This window comes from Erythrolamprus reginae, chromosome 11 (genome assembly GCF_031021105.1).
Source record: "Erythrolamprus reginae isolate rEryReg1 chromosome 11, rEryReg1.hap1, whole genome shotgun sequence".
Lineage (NCBI taxonomy): Eukaryota > Metazoa > Chordata > Lepidosauria > Squamata > Dipsadidae > Erythrolamprus > Erythrolamprus reginae.
The window spans coordinates 7043650-7065783 of record NC_091960.1 but is presented as its reverse complement, the minus strand read 5'-3'; the positions used below and the strand labels follow the sequence as shown (position 1 = coordinate 7065783).

Here is a 22134-nt window from a genome sequence, read left to right as displayed (position 1 = left end):
GTTAATATGTTGACTTATTTTGCATTCATCTGCAAAACTGTAGACCCCACTCTGGAAAGAATTAGGAAGGAAGGTCCAAAACTACAAGGGTCGCCCGGAAAGTAATGCACCACATTTTTTTTCTTCAACAATTATTTATTTAACACCGTGAAACTTACACACAAGAAAGAATGAGGTTTCTTCTACACTCTCTATTTTTCCACGTAATCTCCATCCCGTTCTATGGCCTTCCTCCAGCGAAACACAAGGACGTATAGGCCCTTTCGGTACCACTCCTTGTTCTGGTCACGAAGCCATTTCTGCACTGTGCGAATCACCTCTTTCGTCATCCTCAAAATGTCTTCTGCGACTAACCGTACTTCTGTCGACTGCAGATTCTCCATAAACTGTACACAAATACTTGTGAATGTTTCCAACAGTTTCTTTCTCCGCAGTGAGAAATTCAATGACGACACATTGCTTGGAACGTACATCGCTTACAGACGCCATTCCGAAACACTGCTGCAGCTACGCTATCTGTCTGAAGAAACGCAAAATTGACACACGCACTCCTGACAATTCAAATAATGTACTGTATATCTAAAGTTTCGCATTTGTACCATTATTTGTAAGCTGAGAAAAAAAATGTGATGCATTGCTTTCGGGGTGACCCTCGTATATTTGGAAAACAGAAAACATAGATTGACGGCAGAAAAAGACCTCCTGGTCCATCTAGTCTGCCCTTATACTATTTCCTGTATTTTATCTTACGATGGATATATGTTTATCCCAGGCATGTTTCAATTCAGTTACTGTGGAGGTCTGCTGGAAGTTTGTTCCAAGCATCTACTACTCTTTCAGTCAAATAATATCTTCTCACGTTACTTCTAATCTTTGATTTATTGGATTTATATGATTGACTTATTGGATTTGTATGCCGCCCCTCTCCGCAAACTCGGGGCGGCTTTCCCCCAACTAACTTCAGATTGTGCCCCCTTGTTCTTGGGTTCACTTTCCTATTAAAAAAACCACTTCCCTCCTGAACCTTATTTAACCCTTTAACGTATTTAAATGTTTTGATCATATCCCCCCTTTCCCTTCTGTCCTCCAGACTATACAGATTGAGTTCATGAAGTCTTTCCTGATACGTTTTATTCTTAAGACTTTCCACCATTTTTGTAGCCCGTCTTTGGACCTGTTCAATTTGATCCATATTTTTTTGTAGGTGAAGACTCCAGAACTGAACACAGTATTCCAAATGTGGTCTCACTAGCGCTCTGTATAGCGGGATCACAATCTCCCTCTTCCTGCTTTATTTGATTTCATTTCCAAATGATTTGAATGGAATATTAGTGGTATGGGCTCCATGTCATGCATTTGATGAATTCTGTCTTAATAACAAAGTTGGAAGGGACCTTGGAGGTCTTCTAGTCCAGGCCTCTGCTTGGACATGAAACCCTACACCAGACAAATGATTATCCAATATCTTCTTTAAAATATCCAGTGTTGTATTGTAATTTCTGCTGCACGAATCCCAGCGACCAGTTAGGTCCCATAGAGTGGGTCTTCTCCGGGTCCCGTCAACTAAACAATGCCGCTTGGCGGGACCCAGGGGAAGAGCCTTCTTTGTGGCAGCCCCGGCCCTCTGGAACCAACTCCCCCCAGAGATTAGAATTGCCCCCACCCTCCTTGCCTTTCGTAAGCTACTTAAAACCCACCTCTGCCGCCAGGCATGGGGGAACTGAGATAGTCTTTCCCCCTAGGCCTTTACAATTTTATGCATGGTATGTCTGTATGTATGTTTGGTTTTTTATTATAATGGGTTTTTAATTGTTTTTAGTATTGGATTATTGTTATACACTGTCTTATTATTGCTGTTAGCCGCCCCGAGTCTCCGGAGAGGGGCGGCATACAAATCCAATTAATAATAATAATAATAATAATAATAATAATAATAATAATAATAAATAATAATAATAATAATAATGAAACTTGCTGCTTGGTGACAATTTTCCGAGAAATTTGAAGGCCAGATTCAGAAGCCATTCAGGTACACCTCCTTAAACAGATATGGTTTTCCCATTCATGTCATAGCAACATTCCTTTCTCTGAAAGTTAAGGACAATTTGGCCTTTACCTGGACAGGTGTGGCTGGGAGATATCTCCAGGTGGAACGGTGTATCGATTCAACTATGTAATTGACATATAGGTCCTGGGGAAAGGACTTGGACTTTCTTTTGGGCGTGGAAAAGCGGGAAGCTTTCAGACTCGGGTTTTCCCCGATGTGCCAATAAATGTGTAATAAATGGGACTTTGAGGATACTCAAGCCTCTGGGTTTTCTTTCATTGGGGGTGTTACTTGGAACCCTGACAACTCCCAATTAGGAAGGCCAACCCCCTCCCCCCTAATCCTCGCATCTTGTAGCATCACCTCGAGATTCGACTACTGTAACGCTCTCTACATGGGGCTACCTTTGAAAAGTGTTCGGAAACTTCAGATCGTGCAGAATGCAGCTGCGAGAGCAATCATGGGCTTTCCCAAATATGCCCATGTTACACCAACACTCCGCAGTCTGCATTGGTTGCTGATCAATTTCCAATCACAATTCAAAGTGTTGGTTTTGACCTATAAAGCCCTTCATGGCATCGAACGGGAATATCTCCGGGACCGCCTTCTGCCGCACAAATCCCAGTGACCAATTAGGTCCCACAGAGTTGGCCTTCTCCAGGTCCCGTTGACTAAACAATGTCATTTGGCGGGTCCCAGGGGAAGAGCCTTCTCTGTGGTGGCCCTGACCCTCTGGAACCAGCTCCCCCCTGAGATTAGAACTGCCCCCACCTTCCATGCCTTTCGTAAACTCCTTAAAACCCACCTCTTCCGTCAGGCATGGGGGAACTGAGATAACTTCCCCAGGCCTATACTGTTTATGTATGGTATGTTGTGTGCATGTTTTTTAAATTATGGGTTTTTAGTTTTAATTATTAATTTGTATTATATATTGTTTTCTATTAGTATTGTTGTGAGCCGCCCCGAGTCTACGGAGAGGGAATAGATAGATAGATAGATAGATAGATAGATAGATAGATAGATAGATAGATAGATAGATAGATAGATAAATTTTTCGTGTTTATTCTCAGTCTTTTCCCTTGCCATATAAATTTCAATCTTATTTTATTCAATTCATTTTTAAAAAGTTTTGTTTATTTTTATAGGTATTGTTGCAAATAAAAAGAGTAGCTATGGTAAAATGTTCATCTTTATTAGAGCAATCCTGCCTATCAATGATAGTTGAAGAGTTTTTCATTTTTCCAAATCTTTCTCAATTTGACTTTTGAGTATTGATTAGTTATCTTCCTTAAGTGTTGCACCTTGCTGTAAGTTGGACCCTGAAATATCTATTTTTTTTTCGTTATGTGAATATGCAGACTTTCAGTTAAATCCTTTTTTTGTCTTTCGGTCATGTTTTTAATTAACTGTATGGTTTTTTCTTTCCTAGTTTTTAGTCTAGCCACCTCTCCATATTCTCCAATTGGTTTAGTCATCTCTATTCTTGACTTTAGAGGATGTTCTAGTATAAATACTAGATCATCTCCATACGCCGACAGTGAATTCAACAAAAATCAGAATTCCTAAACATTTTCCACTGCGGTTCTTCCAAGTTAAGACAATTAGCGGCATTTCAATATCATTCGAGGCCCTTTTAATGCACCTCCTGAATTAATCACTTCCTTTTTGTTAGAAATAAAATTCTTAAGCCTTTTTGAAGATCCCGTTTTAACCTGGGTTTGACTCTAATGACCAATGAGTGCCACAATCATCTTGGAATAATGCCATGTTTTGCACTGGAGAATAACAGAAAATCTAGTCTGCCATCTAGTGAAAGCTTAGGGGAAAATATATAATTTTACAGGAAGCTTTGGAATACAGTAGTCCCTCGCTATACCGCGCTTCACCTACTGCGGCTTCACTTCATCGCGGGTTTCTGAGGAAGTCGATCGGCAAATTTAAACAGCCCACCGAACTTGATCGGCAGGTTTTTTTTAAAAAAAATATCTAAAATTGTAAATACAGTGGTCCCCCGATTATTGCGAGGGTTCCGTTCCAGGACCCCTCGCAATGATCGGTTTTTCGCGAAGTAGCGCTGCGGAAGTAAAAACACCATCTGCGCATGCGCAGATGGTGTTTTTACTTCCGCAGCAGCAGCGAGGAGCCGAAGATTGGGGTTTCCCCGCCGCCCACGCAAACTCCTCGCTGCTGCCGTGCCCGCCGCTTGTCCGCCGCCTGCCTGCCCGTGCGCCCGCCCTTCGCCCGCCCACGCCGTTCGCTCGCGCCGCTTCCCAGCTGAGTCCTGAAGCGAACTTCCGGAAGTTCGCCTTTGACGTTTGGCTTCGGGACTCAGTTGGGAAGCCGCGCGGCTGTTTTAAAACGTCGCCGCCGGCATGGGGGGCTTCCTAGCAGCCCCCCAAACCTGGGTTGGGGGTCCGGGGGGTGCTGGCAAGCCCCCCATGCCGGCGGCGATGATTTAAAACAGCCACGCGGCTTCCCAACTGAGTCCCAAAGTCAAAGGCGAACTTCCGCGTTTGGCTTCGGGACTCAGTTGGGAAGCCGCGCGGCTGTTTTAAAACATCGCCGCCGGCATGGGGGGCTTCCTAGCAGCCCCCCAAACCCGGGTTGGGGGTCCGGGGGGTGCTGGCAAGCCCCCCATGCCGGCGGCGACGTTTTAAAACAGCCGTGTGGCTTCCCAACTGAGTCCCGAAGCCAAACGAACCCGGGTGGCCGGGCGAGCAGCGAGCAAACGGCGGGTGGCCGGGCGAAGGGCGGGCGAGCGGCGAACGGCGGGCGAGCGGGTGCTGGGGGGGGCTTCTCGCCCTCCCGCCAGCAAGAGGGGGAAGACCCAGGGAAGCCGCCCAGCAGCTGATCTGCCCAGCGCCATCTACGCATGCGTGGCCATAGAAAAAAGGGCACACATGCGCAGATGGTGTTTGTACTTCCGGGTTGAAAAATCGCCATATAGCCGTTTCGCAATGATCGGGATCGCAATACCCGGGGGGGTCACTGTACTGTATTTAAATACTGTATCTAAAATAAATACTGTGTGGGAAGGGTTTATAAACACTTAAAACAATGAAAACTTACCGAACAATTACAATATAAATACTTAAATAAGTACTATCAGTCGATAAATTCCCCATCGCGGATTTCACCTATCACGGCCAGGTCTGGAACGTAACACCAGCGATAGGTGAGGGACTACTGTATTCATTTATATTTACCCTTCTGCACCGGCTGGAGGGGTTGGGAGTGGGAGGCAGAATCCAGATTGTGCAGAATGCAGCTGTGAGAGCAGTGAGAGCAATCATGCCCATGTTACTCCAACACTCCGCAGTCTGCATTGGTTGCCGATCAGTTTCCGGTCACAATTCAAAGTGTTGGTTATGACCTATAAAGCCCTTCATGGCACCGGACCAGAATATCTCCGGGACCGCCTTCTGCCGCACGAATCCCAGCGACCGATTAGGTCCCACAGAGTGGGTCTTCTCCGGGTCCCGTCAACTAAACAATGTCGTCTGGCGGGACCCAGGGGAAGAGCCTTCTCTGTGGTGGCTCTGACCCTCTGGAACCAGCTCCCAGAGATTAGAACTGCCCCCACCCGCCTTGCCTTTCGTAAACTCCTTAAAACCCACCTCTGCCATCAGGCATGGGGGAACAGAGATAACTTCCCCAGGCCTATACTGTTTATGTATGGTATGTTGTGTGCTTGTTTTTTAAATTATGGGTTTTTAGTTTTAATTATTAGATTTGTATTATATATTGTTTTCTATTACTGTTGTGAGCCGCCCCTTGCCCATGTAGTTTTGGTGTATGATTGATTGTGTGCTTGGTTTTTTTACAGTATTGGAGTTGCTTTTATGGACTTTTTAATCTAAAACTGTAATTTAGATTGCTAAATATTAGATTTGTTACTACGTACTGTTTTTGCCATTGTTGTGAGCCGCCCCGAGTCTGCGGAGACGGGCGGCATATAAATCCAATAAATCTAATCTAATCTAATCTCCTTCTACCTCTCTGGTCGGTCAGTCAGTGTTAGTGGGGGGTCAGAGTCGACCTCTTGGTCTCTCCCTTGTGGGGTGCCTCAGGGGTGAGTCCTCTCCCCCCTGCTATTTAATATCTACATGAAACTGCTGGGTGAGATCATCCAAGGGCATGGGGTGAGGTATCATCAGTATGCTGATGATACCTAATTATATATCTCCACCCCATGTCCAGTCAGCGAAGCAGTGGAAGTGATGTGCCGGTGCCTGGAGGCTGTTGGAGTCTGGATGGCTGTCAACAAGCTCAAACTCAACCCCAACAAGACGGAGTGGCTGTGGGTTTTGCCTCCCAAGGACAATTCCATCTGTCCGTCCATTACCCTGGGGAGGAGGGAATATTGCCCCCCTCGGAGAGGGTCCGCAACTTGGGTGTCCTCCTCGATCCACAGCTGACATTGGAATATCATCTTTCGGCTGTGGCACTGGTTCGCACTGGTTCACCTGGTGTATCAGTTGCGGCCCTATATGGACAGGGAGTCACTGCTCACAGTCGCTCATGCCCTAATCATCTCGAGGTTTGACTACTGCAATGCTCTCTACATGGGGCTACCTTTGAAAAGTGTTCGGAAACTTCAGATCATGCATAGGCCAGTGAAAGTGGCCCCAGTGGTCCTCGGCACACTGGGCGCAGTACCAAAGGATCTCTGTGGACATTTGAAAACCATCCGAATGGACAAAATCTCCACCTGTCAACTGCAAAAGGTCACTTTACTGGGATCGGCACCCATAATTCACCGCTACATCACGCAGTCCTAGGTGCTTGGGAAGCGACTGGTGATGAAATACGAAATCCAGCATGGTGATCTCATTTGCTGTGTTGTATTGTTGATGATAATGATAATGATAATGATAATGATAATAATAATAATAATAATAATAATAATAATAATAATAATAATAATAATAATAATATACGGTTAGAAACATATAACTGTGCATTTTGTTAAGAATTAACCAAATAAGGTATATATATATCTGTTGTGGTTAGCTCTGGCCCAGCTCCTGCCCCAAGGACTGTGGATGTGGGGGAGACATCCACATGCTGCAGGCCTGTTTTGCCCCCGGTGGAATCTGATGATGAAGGCTCCTCTGACCAAGAAGACATGAGTGACAGGGAGGAGGAGAGTGTGGCAGACAGCTCAGAAGGAGATCAATTATCTAGCTCCTCCTTGGATTCAGAACAAGAGTTAATGATACAGCCACGCAGGCGGAGAGCGATGCATAGGCAACAACAACTGAGAGATTATTATCAAAGAAAATGAGGCCACCTGTGGTTGGGTGGGGCTGTGGTCATTAGTGAGGCTGCTATAAATAGCAGCCTGTGGGTTTGGCCATTGTGAAGGATTATCTGATCGTTGTGTTTCGTGACTGCTTTACTGACTTTGACCTTTGTGTGCTGATTTTTCCCCACTTTGAAACTCAACCAGAGCAAAGTGTGTTTCACTTTGTGAAAGAAGAAGGACTGTGAATTGCCTGACAGCTGCAAGCTAAGTATCACTGAACTGATAAGGGACTTGTACAAATTACCAATTGGTTTGGAGACCAGTGCTCTTTGCTATACCAAAAGAGGGCTTGGTTTAAGTGACTTTTCATTATAAAGAACATTGTTTTGAATTTTCAAACGTGTGTGTGTCTGAAATTTGTACCTGTGAGTTTTTGGGAGGAGTCTACCAGAGAGCCCGACGGAACATATATGGATGTGAAAAACTTTTATTTTTTAAGAAAAGACTTATCCCAATAACCTTTGTGAGTGGTGGAAAGGGGTTCTCTTCATATGATTGGCAGACAGCAACCGTGGCTAGGTTCTCCTGGTCAGTTTGACCAAACAAGAAGCAACACTGATACAGAAAAGAGAAGGGAAACACCCACACACACACATTTGTCCATCTTCAAGCAATTTTGGATGGTGTTCTTGATGGTCTTCATTCACAGAGGAAGCCCGGGGATAGATAGCCAAAGGAGCCCTGGGCCTCTGTTGTCTCCAAGCTGTAAGCTCTTTCCAAGACCCTCTGTGCATCTTCTGCAAAGCTATCCAGAGCCGTGTGCAGCAAATAATAGGCAGCCAGGAAGGAGACGGCGCCGGCTACCAAGTTGTTGAAAACAGGCAATTGGGTCTTCAGAGCCATGGCAGTTGCCTCCCGGCAGACTGCCGCTTGCCTTAAAACCGCCTGCACAGCATCTGCCGAAAGATGTCTCGCGAAAGTCGAACGCACTTGGGTTTTTAACTCGCAAGGGGGCTTGGAGACCGTGGCGGCCAAAGTCTCCAAAGAAGCATCGTCCAAGCCAAAATGTTGCTGGTAGGCCTGGAGAGCCCTCATGAGCATGGGGACGTTGAGGTGAAGCGGATGGCCGGGCAGAGCTGCAATGATACACGCCAGTAGGGCCTTCTTCCAGATGTGGCGCCGCAACGAATTCTTCTTCTTCTGCACCGCTGCGGCGGTGACGGAGGGAAATGAAAGCAGCAGGGTGTGTCTCTTGTGACCCGCCAACTCTTCCGCCAGAGTCTCCTGCAAGCGGTGGAAGTCGAACCGATGCAAATGGAAGCTGGAGATCAAGAAGACCTTGGGGTTCTCCAGGCCTTCCTTCTTCAGCTGACGGGTGCAGTCTGACTCTATTTCCTGCAGCACTTGAGCTTCCTGGAACAAGGTAGGTCTCCGTCGTTGGGTCGCCCGCAGGTCCTGGTCTACCTTGGAACGGACGAAGTAGAAGCGTTTGCCCATGGCGGAAACAGCCCGAGCCAACTCAGTGTGATTCTCCCGGAAACGCTCGGATGTTACGATGATGAAGAAGTCGTATCTCTCCAACCTCACCTGCTGCAGGTATTTTTGGGCTTGGAAGGAAGGGCTCCCGATGCCTGGCAGGTCCCAAAGCCGAACGCGGGGCAGGTGAGGGTGACGGTAAGATATGGCTGAAGCGGTAGTCTCGACCACACCGGTTTTGGCTGCGCGGAAGTCGTCGTCACCGATGCCCAACACGGCGTTGATGAAGGTAGACTTGCCGGCCCCACTTTCGCCGGTCACGGCGATGTCCAGCGTGGTGGTTTCTAGAGAATCCAGGAGTGACTGGACTTGAGTGGACACCTCCAGAATGACTTTCGATTGGATGACCGAAACCATCTCTCTGAGGTCCACCTCCTGGATGTCCATGGTGGAAGCTCAGCTGAAAGAGTAGAAGAAGAAAATAGGGGAATTAAGTTTTTTTTCTATACAAGGCATTAAAAAACAAAGCCCTCCGTTTTTATAACCCTATAGCAGTGAAGGGCTGCAAAAAAATTTTACTACCACACTGTGGGCTTATTTTGTGGGTGTGGCTTGCCAACCATGTGACCAGGTGGGAGTGGCTTGACGATCATGTGACTGGGGGTGGCTTAAAGGTCATGTGACTGGCTTAAAGATGGTCATCTTGACGTCGCTCAAATCAAGGGTTTGGGTTAGGGTGCCTGGCCTCTCCTCGCCTCAAAGAGATACAATTTCCCTAGTTACTATTACTGAACATGCAAAATATACTCTTTAATTCTATGTATATATGCCATATATGTACATACATATTACACACAGGCATGCCAAAATATACATTATCTATTAATAGAAACATAGAAACATAGAAGACTGACGGCAGAAAAAGACCTCATGGTCCATCTAGTCCAGGGGTCTCCAATCTTGGCAGCTATAAGATTTGTGGACTTCAATTCCCAGAGTGCCTCAGCCAGCAAAGCTGGCTGAGGAACTCTGGGAATTGAAGTCCACAAATCTTAAAGTTGCCAAGATTGGAGACCCCTGATCTAGTCTCTACAAAAAGATATGGACAAAATTGAACAGGTCCAAAGACGGGCTACAAGAATGGTGGAAGGTCTCAAGCATAAAACGTATCAGGAAAGACTTCATGAACTCAATCTGTATAGTCTGGAGGACAGAAGGGGGGACAGGATCAAAACATTTAAATATGTTAAAGGGTTAAATAAGGTCCAGGAGGGAAGTGTTTTTAATAGGAAAGTGAACACAAGAACAAGGGGACACAATCTGAAGTTAGTTGGGGGATTGATCAAAAGCAACGTGAGAAAATATTATTTTACTGAAAGAGTAGTAGATCCTTGGAACAAACTTCCAGCAGACGTGGTTGGTAAATCCACAGTAACTGAATTTAAACATGCCTGGGATAAACATAGATCCATCCTAAGATAAAACACAGGAAATAGTATAAGGGCAGACTAGATGGACCATGAGGTCTTTTTCTGCCGTCAGTCTTCTATGTTTCTATGTTTCTATTATGTTTTGTATGTTGTATCTTGTTTTGTCTTTTATGGTTATTTTTTTATGTAAATACTTAATAAAGATTATTTTAAAAAATAAAAACAAAATCTCTTCCTAACACAACCCTATATTTGATCCTAATGTCGATCCAAAGGTTGCGTCAAAGTTCATTTTTTCTGTTCACAAAACTTTTTTTTTTCCTTTTTTCCAGGCCTGCCAATTTCTGCCGACTTTTTCTCAGAGCGACTGCTGCTTTTGTTCAAATGCCACCAGCACTTAAACCTTCAGGCATTTTCCACCTACGGCCACTTAATTTAGAACCCGCAGTCCCGTTCGCAGGACACACCCATGGTCCCCCTAAAAAAAGCAACGAGAGAAGGAAGCGGTTGAGCTACTTTTTTTTCCCACACTGAAAGAACCATCCAAACCACAGAGCACCGGCACACAGTCAGCGAAGCAGTGGAAGTGATGTGCTGGTGCCTGGAGGCTGTTGGGGTCTGGATGGGTGTCAACAGACTCAAACTCAACCCTGATAAGACGGAGTGGCTGTGGGTCTTGCCTCCCAAGGACAATTCTATCTGTCCGTCCATCACCCTGGGGGGGGAGTCATTGCCCCCTTCAGAGAGGGTCCACAACTTGGGCGTCCTCCTCGATCCACAGCTCACATTAGAGAAACATCTTTCAGCTGTGGCGAGGGGGGCGTTCGCCCAGGTTTGCCTGGTGCGCCAGTTGCGGCCCTATTTGGACTGGGGGTCACTGCTCACAGTCACTCATGCCCTCATCACCTCGAGGCTCGACTACTGTAATGCTCTCTACATGGGGCTACCTTTGAAAAGTGTTCGGAAACTTCAGATCATGCAGAATGCAGCTGCGAGAACAATCATGGGGTTTCCCAAAAATGCCCATATAACACCAACACTCTGCAGTCTGCATTGGTTGCCGATCAGTTTCCGGTCACAATTCAAAGTGTTGGTTATGACCTATAAAGCCCTCCATGGCACCGGACCAGATTATCTCAGGGACCGCCTTCTGCTGCACGAATCCCAGCGACCAGTTAGGTCCCGTCAACTAAACAATGTCGTTTGGCATGGCCCAGGGGAAGAGCCTTCTCTGTGGCGGCCCCGGTCCTCTGGAACCAACTCCCCCCGGAGATTAGAATTGCCCCTACCCTCCTCGCCTTTCGTAAGCTCCTTAAAACCCACCTCTGCCGTCAGGCATGGGGGAACTGAGATACTCTTTCCCCCTAGACCTTCACAATTTATGCATGGTATGTTTGTTTATAGGTATGATTGGTTTTAAAATAAGGGGTTTTTTAGTTGTTTTAGTATTGGATTTACATGCTGTTTTTATTATTGTTGTTAGCCGCCCCGAGTCTACGGAGAGGGGCAGCATACAAATCCAATAAATAAATAAATAAATAAATAAATAAATAAATAAATAAATAATAAAAACGCCAATCCCAACGATATTGATCGTTTCTTCATTGCTTATTTGACCCTGATGACAATCATTAAGTGTTGTACCTCATGATTCTTGACAAATCTTTTTTCTTTTATCTTTTTCTTTTATGTACACTGAGAGCATATGCACCAAAGACAAATCCCTTGTGTCTACAATCACACTTGGCCAATAAAGAATTCTGTTCTATTCAAAATGGGAACACAGTCGAGCCTAAAATTTCCACCGCTAAGCAAAACCGCCACTCAACAAGTCATTTTGCAAGGGTTTTTTGCCACACTGTTTTTTAAGCAAATTGCTCTAGTTGTTCAATGTATTACATGGTCGGCAAGTGGATCTAGCTTCCCCCCTCCACCTTTAAGTTGGCTCGTCACAAGCTCTTTAAGAAGACTGCAAATGTCATTCCAAGGTCTCCAAGATACTGTCAACATTGTAAAATGCACGCCCGTTGCCAAGCGTCCAAAGTTTGATCACATGTGATCACATGGTTGTGGGGATAGGGTTCACAACCATGAAAACTCGCCACAAGTCCAGAGTGGCAGTCCAGAGAGAACAAAGCATTTTCCTTTCTCTGGGCGCTTGGAGAGGGAATAAACCTCTGCCAGTGTCCAGAGAAAAGAAATGCTCCCTTTGCTCTGTCCTCCTTCTCTTCTTCCTCCTCCTCCTCCCACCCAAATTCCGAGCTTTTATTTCTTTCCTAATGGGTTTGCACGCATTATTAGCTTTTACATTGATTCCCATGGGAAAAATTGCTTCTACTTACAAACGTTTCTACTTAAGAACCTGGTCACCGAACGAATTAAGTTCTTAAGTAGCGGTACCACTGTATTCTATTTCTATATACCCTGTTTCCCCGAAAATAAGTCACCCCCGAAAGTAAGACATAGGAGAGGTTTAGTAGAATTGCCTAATATAAGGCATACCCCAAAAGTAAGACATAGGAGATGTTTCGTTTTGCAGCATTCCCGAACAGAACATATATAACATATATTTGAAGAAAGTATAATTGTTGTACATGGACATAATGGTATGGTAGTAGTCAGAAATTCTTGATAGGATTCACAGTTTTTCTGGTTATGCTGGTTTGTGATGACAACTACTGTACAGTATATAATAATAAATGCTCTTTTTTTGTTGTTCAGCAATAAATGTGAATTCTTCATTGAAAAAATAATAAGACATCCCCTGAAAATAAGACATAGCACACCTTTGGGAGCAAAAATTAATATAAGACACTTTTATTTTCGGGGAAACAGGGTACCAGTGTTTCCCAACCGTGGCAACTTGAAGACATTTGGACTTCAACTCCCAGAATTCTGGCTGGGGAATTCTGGGAGTTGAAGTCCAGATATCTTCAAGTTGCCAAGGTTGGGAAACAATGCTATATACTGTATACAGTAATGAAAAGCCCGCAAGAAAACAAGCAAACTCTGTGAGCGCCCACGCGAGTCCCCCTTTTGACCGGGCCACTGGTCATTCTGAGCGGTCATTAAACGAACGGTCGTTAAACGGAGGGCTACCTGTGGGCGACTCGTCTCCGACTTACTCGCACGCACCTTGCAGGAGAGGACCTGAGCCCACCGACCACCTCGACAAAGGATCCTTCCGACCGGCTTCGGTCTTGCCGGAGCCGGTGACTTATAGGAGATGCGCGCGATCCTTCGGGGAGCTCCTCGGTCCCCAGGAATCCGAATGGACCAGGCTTCTCTTTCTGGATTTATTCTCCCCCGTGAAACGAAGCTTGGAGGTGGGCGGCCTTTCGCTTGGATGGAAGGGAAACGAAAGGGAAACTTGATCCTCTAAAAGGCGGAGCCGCTGCCCAGCCGAAAACGGGGGGGGGGAGTTGCTTTCTGAGGAGCAACCTTGCGCGGCATCCTAAAGGGAGTCAGGTTGGGATGTTAAAACTAGGCAGGCTCTTCATCCATCCTTCCGTGTGTGTGTATATATATACACAGGTTGCAGACCCGTTGGAAACGCTGCGAAATGTTCATTTTATTCGATTTGGGACGCTCTTTTGCAAAGGCGATGTGCGCTTTTAAAGCAGGGGTCTCTATTACTTCAAGACTTGTGGACTTCAACTCCCAGAATTCCTCAGCCAGCAAAGGTGAGTCGGCAAAGCAAAGCTGAGCTGAGGAATTCTGGGAGATGAAGTCCACTAGTCTTAAAGGGGCCAAGGTTGGGGAGAGCCCTGCTTTTAAAGGATCCAGGCACTAAGACAGAAAATATTGCAAACGCCGCACTGGCTTCCAAGGTTGCTGGCAAAAAAAACCCCTGCTTATTTTAATTCTCTTGGAAGATTCCCCCACCAAAAAAAAATAAAATTCTATGGAGAATCTGCAAAAATCTGTGATTTTTATAACTGTCTATGGAGATTCTCCCCGCAAAAGAATTTGCTTATTCTTTTTTTAACAAAAAATACTTTATTATAAACATACATAAACAAAACATAAAAACATTGGGTGTGTTGTCAGTCCTTTCTATTGGTTTATATTTCTTGTGTTAGTTAATGCTACAGTGTATACTGTACACTGCTCAAAAAAATAAAGGGAAGCCTTAAACAGCACAATATAACTTCAAGTAAATCAAACTTCTGTGAAATCCAACTGTCCACTTAGGAAGCAACACTGATTGATAATCAAGTTCACCTGCTGTTGTGCACATTCAACTTTGTACAGAACGAAGTTTTCAGTGAGAATATTTCATTCATTCAGATCTAGGATGTGTTCTTTGAGTGTTCCCTTTGCAAATCTAATAGATGATGATGATGATGATGATGATGATGATGATGATGATGATGATGATGATGATGATGATAAATTTATTGTTTTATATTGCCTATGACTGTACGCCGCCCAGAGTCCACTGGGAATTGGGCGGCTTAGAAGTTAAATAAATTTAAATTAAATTAAATTAGATGTCAAGGTCCTTTTCGAACACGAGGGACGAACTCTTCTTCAGACGCGGGAGCGGATTATTAACCGGGTGCACACGTGATGCCGAAGCCGACGAATGCGTGTTAGCCATGCTCGGGTGAATCTCCTGGATTGCAAGGTAACCAAAGCCCCCCACACACACACACACCCGCACCCTAGCAAGCCAGAAATCAGTGAAACCCAAGTTCAAGTTTCGTGGGAATGCGGCTTGTTTGATTTTGCACGTGAAAAGTGCTATTCTGAACACCGTTCCTCCGTGTTTTGAACCCCGCAACTTGGCTGGCCTCGGGACGGGAGGAGGCGAAGACGAGGGTGCAATCTTATTTTCGGAATTAACACAACATCTGTTTATTATAAACTCAATGAACTCGGAGGGCGCCAGATTGAAGAAGGTAGGCCCAGGCCTGCGGCCGCCCCTCTCTATCTCTATGGTTACCAGGCTTGCGCTACAAAGCAACTCACGTAACAACGAAGGGGCGGGGCGAGCAGCCTCTCCTGACGCGTACAAACTCGGAAATGTGCGTTGGGAGGCGGGGGACGCAGTCTCGCGCTCCTATTGGCTGGCCTGCGGAGAGTGACAGATCAAAACGGCTTAGTTGCTCCTAGCGACTGATTCTAGGCTAGCAGCTCTAGCGGTCTCCAACCTTGTCAAATTTAAGGCTTGTGGACTTCAACTCCCAGAATTCCTCAGCCAGCTTAGGTTTGCTTTGCTGAGGAATTCTGGGAGTTGAGGTTCATAAGAGTCCTGGAGTTGGGCGGCATATAAATTCAATCAATCAATCATAAATTAAATTAATAAATCAGTCTTGACAAGGTTGGAGACCCCTGTTCTACGGCGCGTGCAATTCACATCGATGCAAAAGCGAGGAGTTATTCCGAAGTAAGCATGCAACGGGGTTTGTGCCTTTAAATTGTTCCAAACTGGTTGTCCATATAGTCACCAGGATTCGAAAATCGACTGGCAGAACTGTTTTAAAACGGAGGGCAACGCAGGATGGACTCTGTAATAATTGCAATATGGGTTTGTTCGGGTTGTATGATTGTTTTTAATTAAGGGTTTGAAAACTGCTTTTGCTTTTAACATTGGATTTGTATATTGTATTGCTGTTGTGAGCCACTCCAAGTTCTCGGAGAAGGGCGGCATACAAATCTAATAAATTATTATTATCATTATCATTATTATTATTATTATTATTATTATTATTATTATTATTATTTATTATTTATTATTATTATTATTTTAAATTATTATTATTATTATTATTCAAAGCACCACCCAAGACTTACAGGGGTGGGGGCATATAGTTTAGTTTAGCAGGTTTTATTGAACTTTATCATTCAGAAAACTTCCCACGCTAAAGAACTGCAAAATTCCTATTGCAGTTTTAACAGCGATTTTTAGAGGGGGCGAGGGGGTATTTATAGCTTCAGAACTTGATTGTGTAAGACTCAGACGAATGTTTATTTTTATCCTGCCTTTTTATTTTTATTTTTTAAAATCAAGGTGGCAAACATAAAACTGCTACTTATTTATTTATGTATTAGTTTTATGGGCTGACCCTCTCCGAGGACTTGTGGTGGCTTACAGCATATAAAAGAAAACAAGATAATACAATGTCCTAAATCCAATTAAACTAAAATCCCCAATTATTAAAAAGTCAAGCATTCCCACTCAGACCAGAACCATACATAACATTCATCGGTCAGGGGGCTAGAATCTAATGGCTGCAAGTCTGGCGGCATAGAACAGTCTTCAGCTTGTTACGGCGAGGAGGGTGAGCGCAGCACAGATCTCTGGGGGCAGCTGATTCCAGAGGTCCGGGGCCCCCACAGAGAAGGCTCCAGTCACAATTCAAAGTGTTGGTTATGATCTATAAAGCCCTACATGGCATCGGACCAGAATACCTTTGGGACCGCCTTCTGCCGCACGAATCCCAGCGACCGATTAGGTCCCACAGAGTTGGCCTTCTCTGGATCCCATCGACTAAACAATGTCGTCTGGCGGGCCCCCAGGGGAAGAGCCTTCTCTGTGGTGAACCCGGCCCTCTGGAATCACTTCCCTCAGGAGATCAGGACTACCCCCACCCTCCTTGCCTTTCGCAAACTACTGAAAACCCACCTAAGCCGCCAGGCTTGGGGGACCTAATTGACCCTTAGCTGTTTTATTTTATGTATGGTTTGTTTGGATGGTATGACTGTTTTTATAATGTTTTTTAATATTAGATTTGTGCTTTGTATTTTGTTGTGAGCCGCTCCGAGTCTTCGGAGAGGGGCGGCATACAAGTCTAATAAATCATTATTAATTATTATTATTATTCCCCTAGGCCCCACCAAGTGACATTGTCGACTTAGCGGGACCTGGAGAAGGCCGACTCCGTGGGACCTGACCAGTCACTGAGATACGGCAGGAGGCGGCCGCGTGAGTACTCTAGTCCGATGCCATGTAGGGTTTTATAGATCATAACCAACATTTTGAATTGTGTCTGGAATTCCTATTTTCCCCACAATCACCCCGTGCGATGGGTTGGGCTGAAAGAAAGACTGGCTGGAGCCCAAAAATGTAGGCTGGAGATAATTATGGCCATAGATTTGCCATCACTGTCCCACATCATTGTCTCAATAAACAACCACAAATGGAAATCTTACACTTAACACCAAAAAAATCTAAAGAACTGATAATTGACTATAGGAGGAAGAAAGAATTATACTCACCATTGCACATAAATCCTCTACAGAGGAATCATTGAGTCTGTCATCTGCACCTCTATAACTGTCTGGTTTGGTGCTGCAACCCAACAGGACCGACACAGACTTCAGAGGAGAATCAGAACTGCAGAAAAAACAATGGCTGCCAACCTGCCTTCCATTGAGGACCTGTATAATGCACGAGTAAAAAAGAGGGCAGGAAAATATTTACTGACCCCTCACATCCAGAACACAAACTGTTTCAACTCCTACCCTCAAAACGTCGCTACAGAGCACTGCACAACAAGACAACTCGACACAAGAACAGTTTTTTTCCGAACGCCATCACTCTACTAAACAAATAATTCCCTCAACACTGTCAGACTTTCTACTAAATCTGCACTTCTATTCTACTAGTATTTCTCATCATTCCTTTCACCCATTTCCTCCCATGTTGACTGTATGACTGTAACTTGTTGCTTATATCCTAAGATTTTTATTAATATTGCTTCTTCATTGCTTATTTGACCCCTGTGACAATCATTAAGTGTTGTACCACATGATTCTTGACAAATGTATATTTTATTTTATGTACGCTGAGAGCATATGCACCAAGACAAATTCCTTGTGTGTCCAATCAAAAATTCCTTGTGTGTCCAATAAAAAAATTCTATTCTAAATGGCGAGGAGGTGGAGAGGGTTGGTAGTTTCAAATTTCTGGGCATTATATCTCAGAAGACCTCTCATGGACTATGAATGTTAATATGCTTGTGAAGAAGGCACAAAAGAGGCTGTACTTCCTGAGAATGCTCAGGAAGATAAATTTATCTCAGCATCTACTGTTGTCCTACTATCGCAGCGCCATTGAGAGTGTCTTGACATACGGCATTCTAGCTTGGTAGGGGAGCAGCTCTGTAACGAACAAAAAAGCTCTACAGAGAATTATTAAAACTGCCCAGAACATCGTTGGGCTCCAGCTACCCACCCTGGATGCCGTCTTCACATCTCGCTGTTCTAGGAAGGTGCACACCATTCTCAAAGACTCTTCTCATCCTGCTTACAATCTCTTTGAACTGTTGCCTTCTGGCAGAAGATACAGAACAACTAGAACTCGGACCACACGTTTCCTGAATAGCTTTTATCCCAGAGCTATACTCGCAGTGAACAATAAAGGGTCAATATCAGTGAACTCTTGGACAATATTACTTAGTTGTCATGTAGATCAGCATTCGCTGGCTGGGGAATTCTGGGAATTGAAGTCCAAATACCTTCAAGTTCCCAAGGTTGGGAAACACTGATGTAGATGGTTGAGTGGTTCAGGGTGGGGAATTTGTAGTGGGTGGGACATTTTATTCTATTTTTTATTCTATTTTGTATTCTATTTTTAAATTTACCTATTCTGATTTTATGTACGGTGGGACTGGTCTCTGGGTGTCACACGACTTTCGTTGCCAATGACAATTCGTTGTTTTGACAATGACAATAAATTTATTATTATAAGCAGTGTGGTCGGGCAGTAGGAAAAGCAAGTAGGATGCTTGGCTGCATAGCTAGAGGTATAACAAGCAGTAAGAGGGAGATTGTGATCCCCTTATATAGAGCGCTGGTGAGACCACATTTGGAATACTGTGTTCAGTTCTGGAGACCTCGCCTACAAAAAGATATTGACAAAATTGAACGGGTCCAAAGACGGGCTACAAGAATGGTGGAAGGTCTTAAGCATAAAACCTATCAGGAAAGACTTAATGAACTCAATCTGTATAGTCTGGAGGACAGAAGGGAAAGGGGGGGCATGATCGAAACATTTAAATATGTTAAAGGGTTAAATAAGGTTCAGGAGGGAAGTGTTTTTAATAGGAAAGTGAACACAAGAACAAGGGGGCACAATCTGAAGTTAGTTGGGGGAAAGATCAAAAGCAACGTGAGAAAATATTATTTCACTGAAAGAGTAGTAGATCCTTGGAACAAACTTCCAGCAGACATGTTTGGTAAATCCACAGTAAATGAATTTAAACATGCCTGGGATAAACATATATCCATTGTAAGATAAAATACAGGAAATAGTATAAGGGCAGACTAGATGGACCATGAGGTCTTTTTCTGCCGTCAGTCTTCTATGTTTCTATCATTAAGTGAGGACATAATTCTGCCAGGGGGAGGTTGATCTCTTGCTTAGCAACTGTGTTACTTGATGAGAGGAGTTGCCAGCCCCAATTGTGGTCCTTAAATGAGGACTATATGAATTCTTACTTGTTCTGCCTTCCACCTGCCCTCGACCCAGTGATGACAACTGTGTGATATTCCAGAAAGTTTTTGCCGCTGTTGAAAGAACAAGGGAGGGAATCTGTCCAGGGACGTGTCGGGTTTTCCCAGCCGAGATCAGCTTCCACGGGCTGAAAAGGTCGAGAGGGGTTAATCGAGGACATTGATCTCCACAGGGGCATTTTCAAAACCGCCAGCGTCTTTGAGATGCTCTGTGCTATGTCGGTTTTATATGCTTAAACCCGCGAGCAAGCTTTGAGTAAAATCACAACCAGCGGGCCCAAAATGTTACTTGTGGTCAACGGGACCTTGCTTCAGGACGCCACTTTGGAGCCTTTTGTGAAAGAGAGAGACTCCTGTGCCAAATTGGGGCCTCAGATGGCCGGCTTTTCCGAAGAACAGCTGCCAGTTTCGGCTGCTCCCTTTTTTTAGCGGTGTGAATGATGTCAGTAGTGTAGAATGGGGGGTGGGCAACAAATCTGGGATCACCCACCCACCCAAATTTTGCACAGATAAACCGCAATTGAAATGATTTTAAATTGAAATGTTTTTGTAGGGTTTTTTATGCTTTGTTTTTGATCCTTGTTTAATTCCCTAGGTCCCTGAGTCCCTAGGGAATTGGGCGGCATAGAAATATAATTCAATAGATAATTATATTTAATTTAATTGATTTGAATTAAATATATTTAATTTAAATCATGTTTAAATGATTTAATTATGAAATTCAGTGGTGAAAAAAGTAAGTTCTACAGTTAGGCAAGAAAAACAAAACACACAGGTACATTATTATTATTATTATTATTATTATTATTATTATTATTATTATTATTTATTAGATTTCTATGCCGCCCCTCTCCGCGGCTCACAGCAGTGACAAAAACAATATACATTGACAAATCTAATAATTCAAAATCTAAAATGACACTTGTACATTTAAAAATCTAAAAGCAAAGAACCCCAATAAAAAAACATACATACAGTCATATCATGCACTAAAACTACATAGGCAGGGGGAGATGTCTCAGTTCCCCCTCGCTTGACGACAGAGGTGGGTTTTAAGAAGTTTACAAAAGGCAAGGAGGGTAGGGGCGGTTGTAATCTCTGGAGGGAGCTGATGCCAGAGGGTCGGGGCCGCCACAGAGAAGGCTCTTCCCCTGGGTCCCGCCAGACGACATTGTTTAGTCGACGGGACCCGGAGAAGACCAACTATATGTGGCATATTGCTCAGCAATAGTAAATGTGAGATGAATCTTGGAGTCCTAGTGGACAACCATTTAAATATGAGCCAGCCGTGTGCAGCGGCTGCCAAAAAAGCCACCACAGTTCTAGGCTGCATTAACAGAGGGAGAGAATCAAGATCACATAAAACATTAAGTACCACTTTATAAGGCCTTGGTAAGGCCACACTTGGAATACTGCATTCAGTTTTGGTTGCCACGATGCACAAAGGATGTTGAGACTCTAGAAAAAGTGCAGAGAAGAGCCACAAAGATGATTAGGGGACTGGAGGCTAAAACATATGAAGAGCATTTGCAGAGGAACTGGACATGGCTACTTTAATGAAAAGAAGGACTAGGGGAGACATGACAGTGTCGTCCCTGGAAGGCTGAACTGGGTGGGGTTGTCACTCCGCGCACCTTTTTTTCCCTTCCCCCCCATATCTTATCTTGGGTAACACAACATCTTTTTTAAAAACAGGTTTCCCACTCATAAGAACCTTACTTGGAAAAAGCTGCAAGCTAGACCTTTTGCAGTTGCTTGAAAGTCTTCACAGCTGGTGGTTTTTTTTTAAGGCAAACCAACTAACATCTGACTTTAAAGAAATATACATAGCTTCCTCTTAGCAAGAGGGGACTGGAGGCTAAAACATGAAGAACGGTTGCAGGAACTGGGCATAGCTAGTTGAATGAAAAGAAGGACCAGGGGAGACATGATAGCAGTGTTCCAATATCTCAGGGGCTGCCACAAAGAAGGAGTCAACCTATTTTCCAAAGCGCCTGAGGGTAGAACAAGATGTAATGGGTGGACACTAAATAAGGAGAGAAGCAATTTAGAACTAAGGAGAAATTTCCTGAGAGTTAGGAGAACTTGGTTCCCTCTAACCTGCTTCTGGTTTTTCCAACCAGGATTCCAGGATTTTGACTGCATCTTTTAGCCCCTGAAGTCCAGAGAGCCTTAAATTCCATTATAGAGATTAAAAACAACAAGGCTTAAGTCCCAAAATTGAGTTGGAAAAGTCTTGGAAATGGTCTGAAGATTCCACCCGGTTGGTTATTTCTTTAATAATAATAATAATAATAATAATAATAATAATAATAATAATAATAACAATAATAATAATAATTTATTAGATTTGTATGCCGCCCCTCTCCGAAGACTCGGGGCGGCTCACAGCAAGCGATAAAACAATATTGTTTTAAGCCAGAGGTCTTCAAACTTGGGCAAACTTTTAAAACTTGTGGACTTCAGCTGTC

At 44.2% G+C, this 22134-nt stretch overlaps 1 protein-coding gene across 3 annotated transcripts; it reads right to left on the bottom strand.

The window, feature by feature from the left end:
* Positions 1 to 7766: 7766 nt before the first annotated feature.
* LOC139174407 (interferon-inducible GTPase 5-like) lies at positions 7767 to 13792 on the bottom strand. Of its 3 annotated transcripts, none has more exons than XM_070764745.1 (2): positions 13337 to 13792; positions 7767 to 9231 (listed from the first exon to the last, which is right to left on the bottom strand). In XM_070764745.1, exon 2 carries the CDS (start codon positions 9216 to 9218, stop codon positions 7995 to 7997), a length of 1224 nt encoding a protein of 407 aa, XP_070620846.1. In that variant the 5' UTR covers positions 9219 to 9231; positions 13337 to 13792; the 3' UTR covers positions 7767 to 7994. The 3 variants fall into 3 exon arrangements, with proteins under 3 accessions (XP_070620846.1, XP_070620845.1, XP_070620847.1); XM_070764744.1 differs by having other exon boundaries at positions 13301 to 13790; XM_070764746.1 differs by having other exon boundaries at positions 13327 to 13515.
* Positions 13793 to 22134: the final 8342 nt, after the last annotated feature.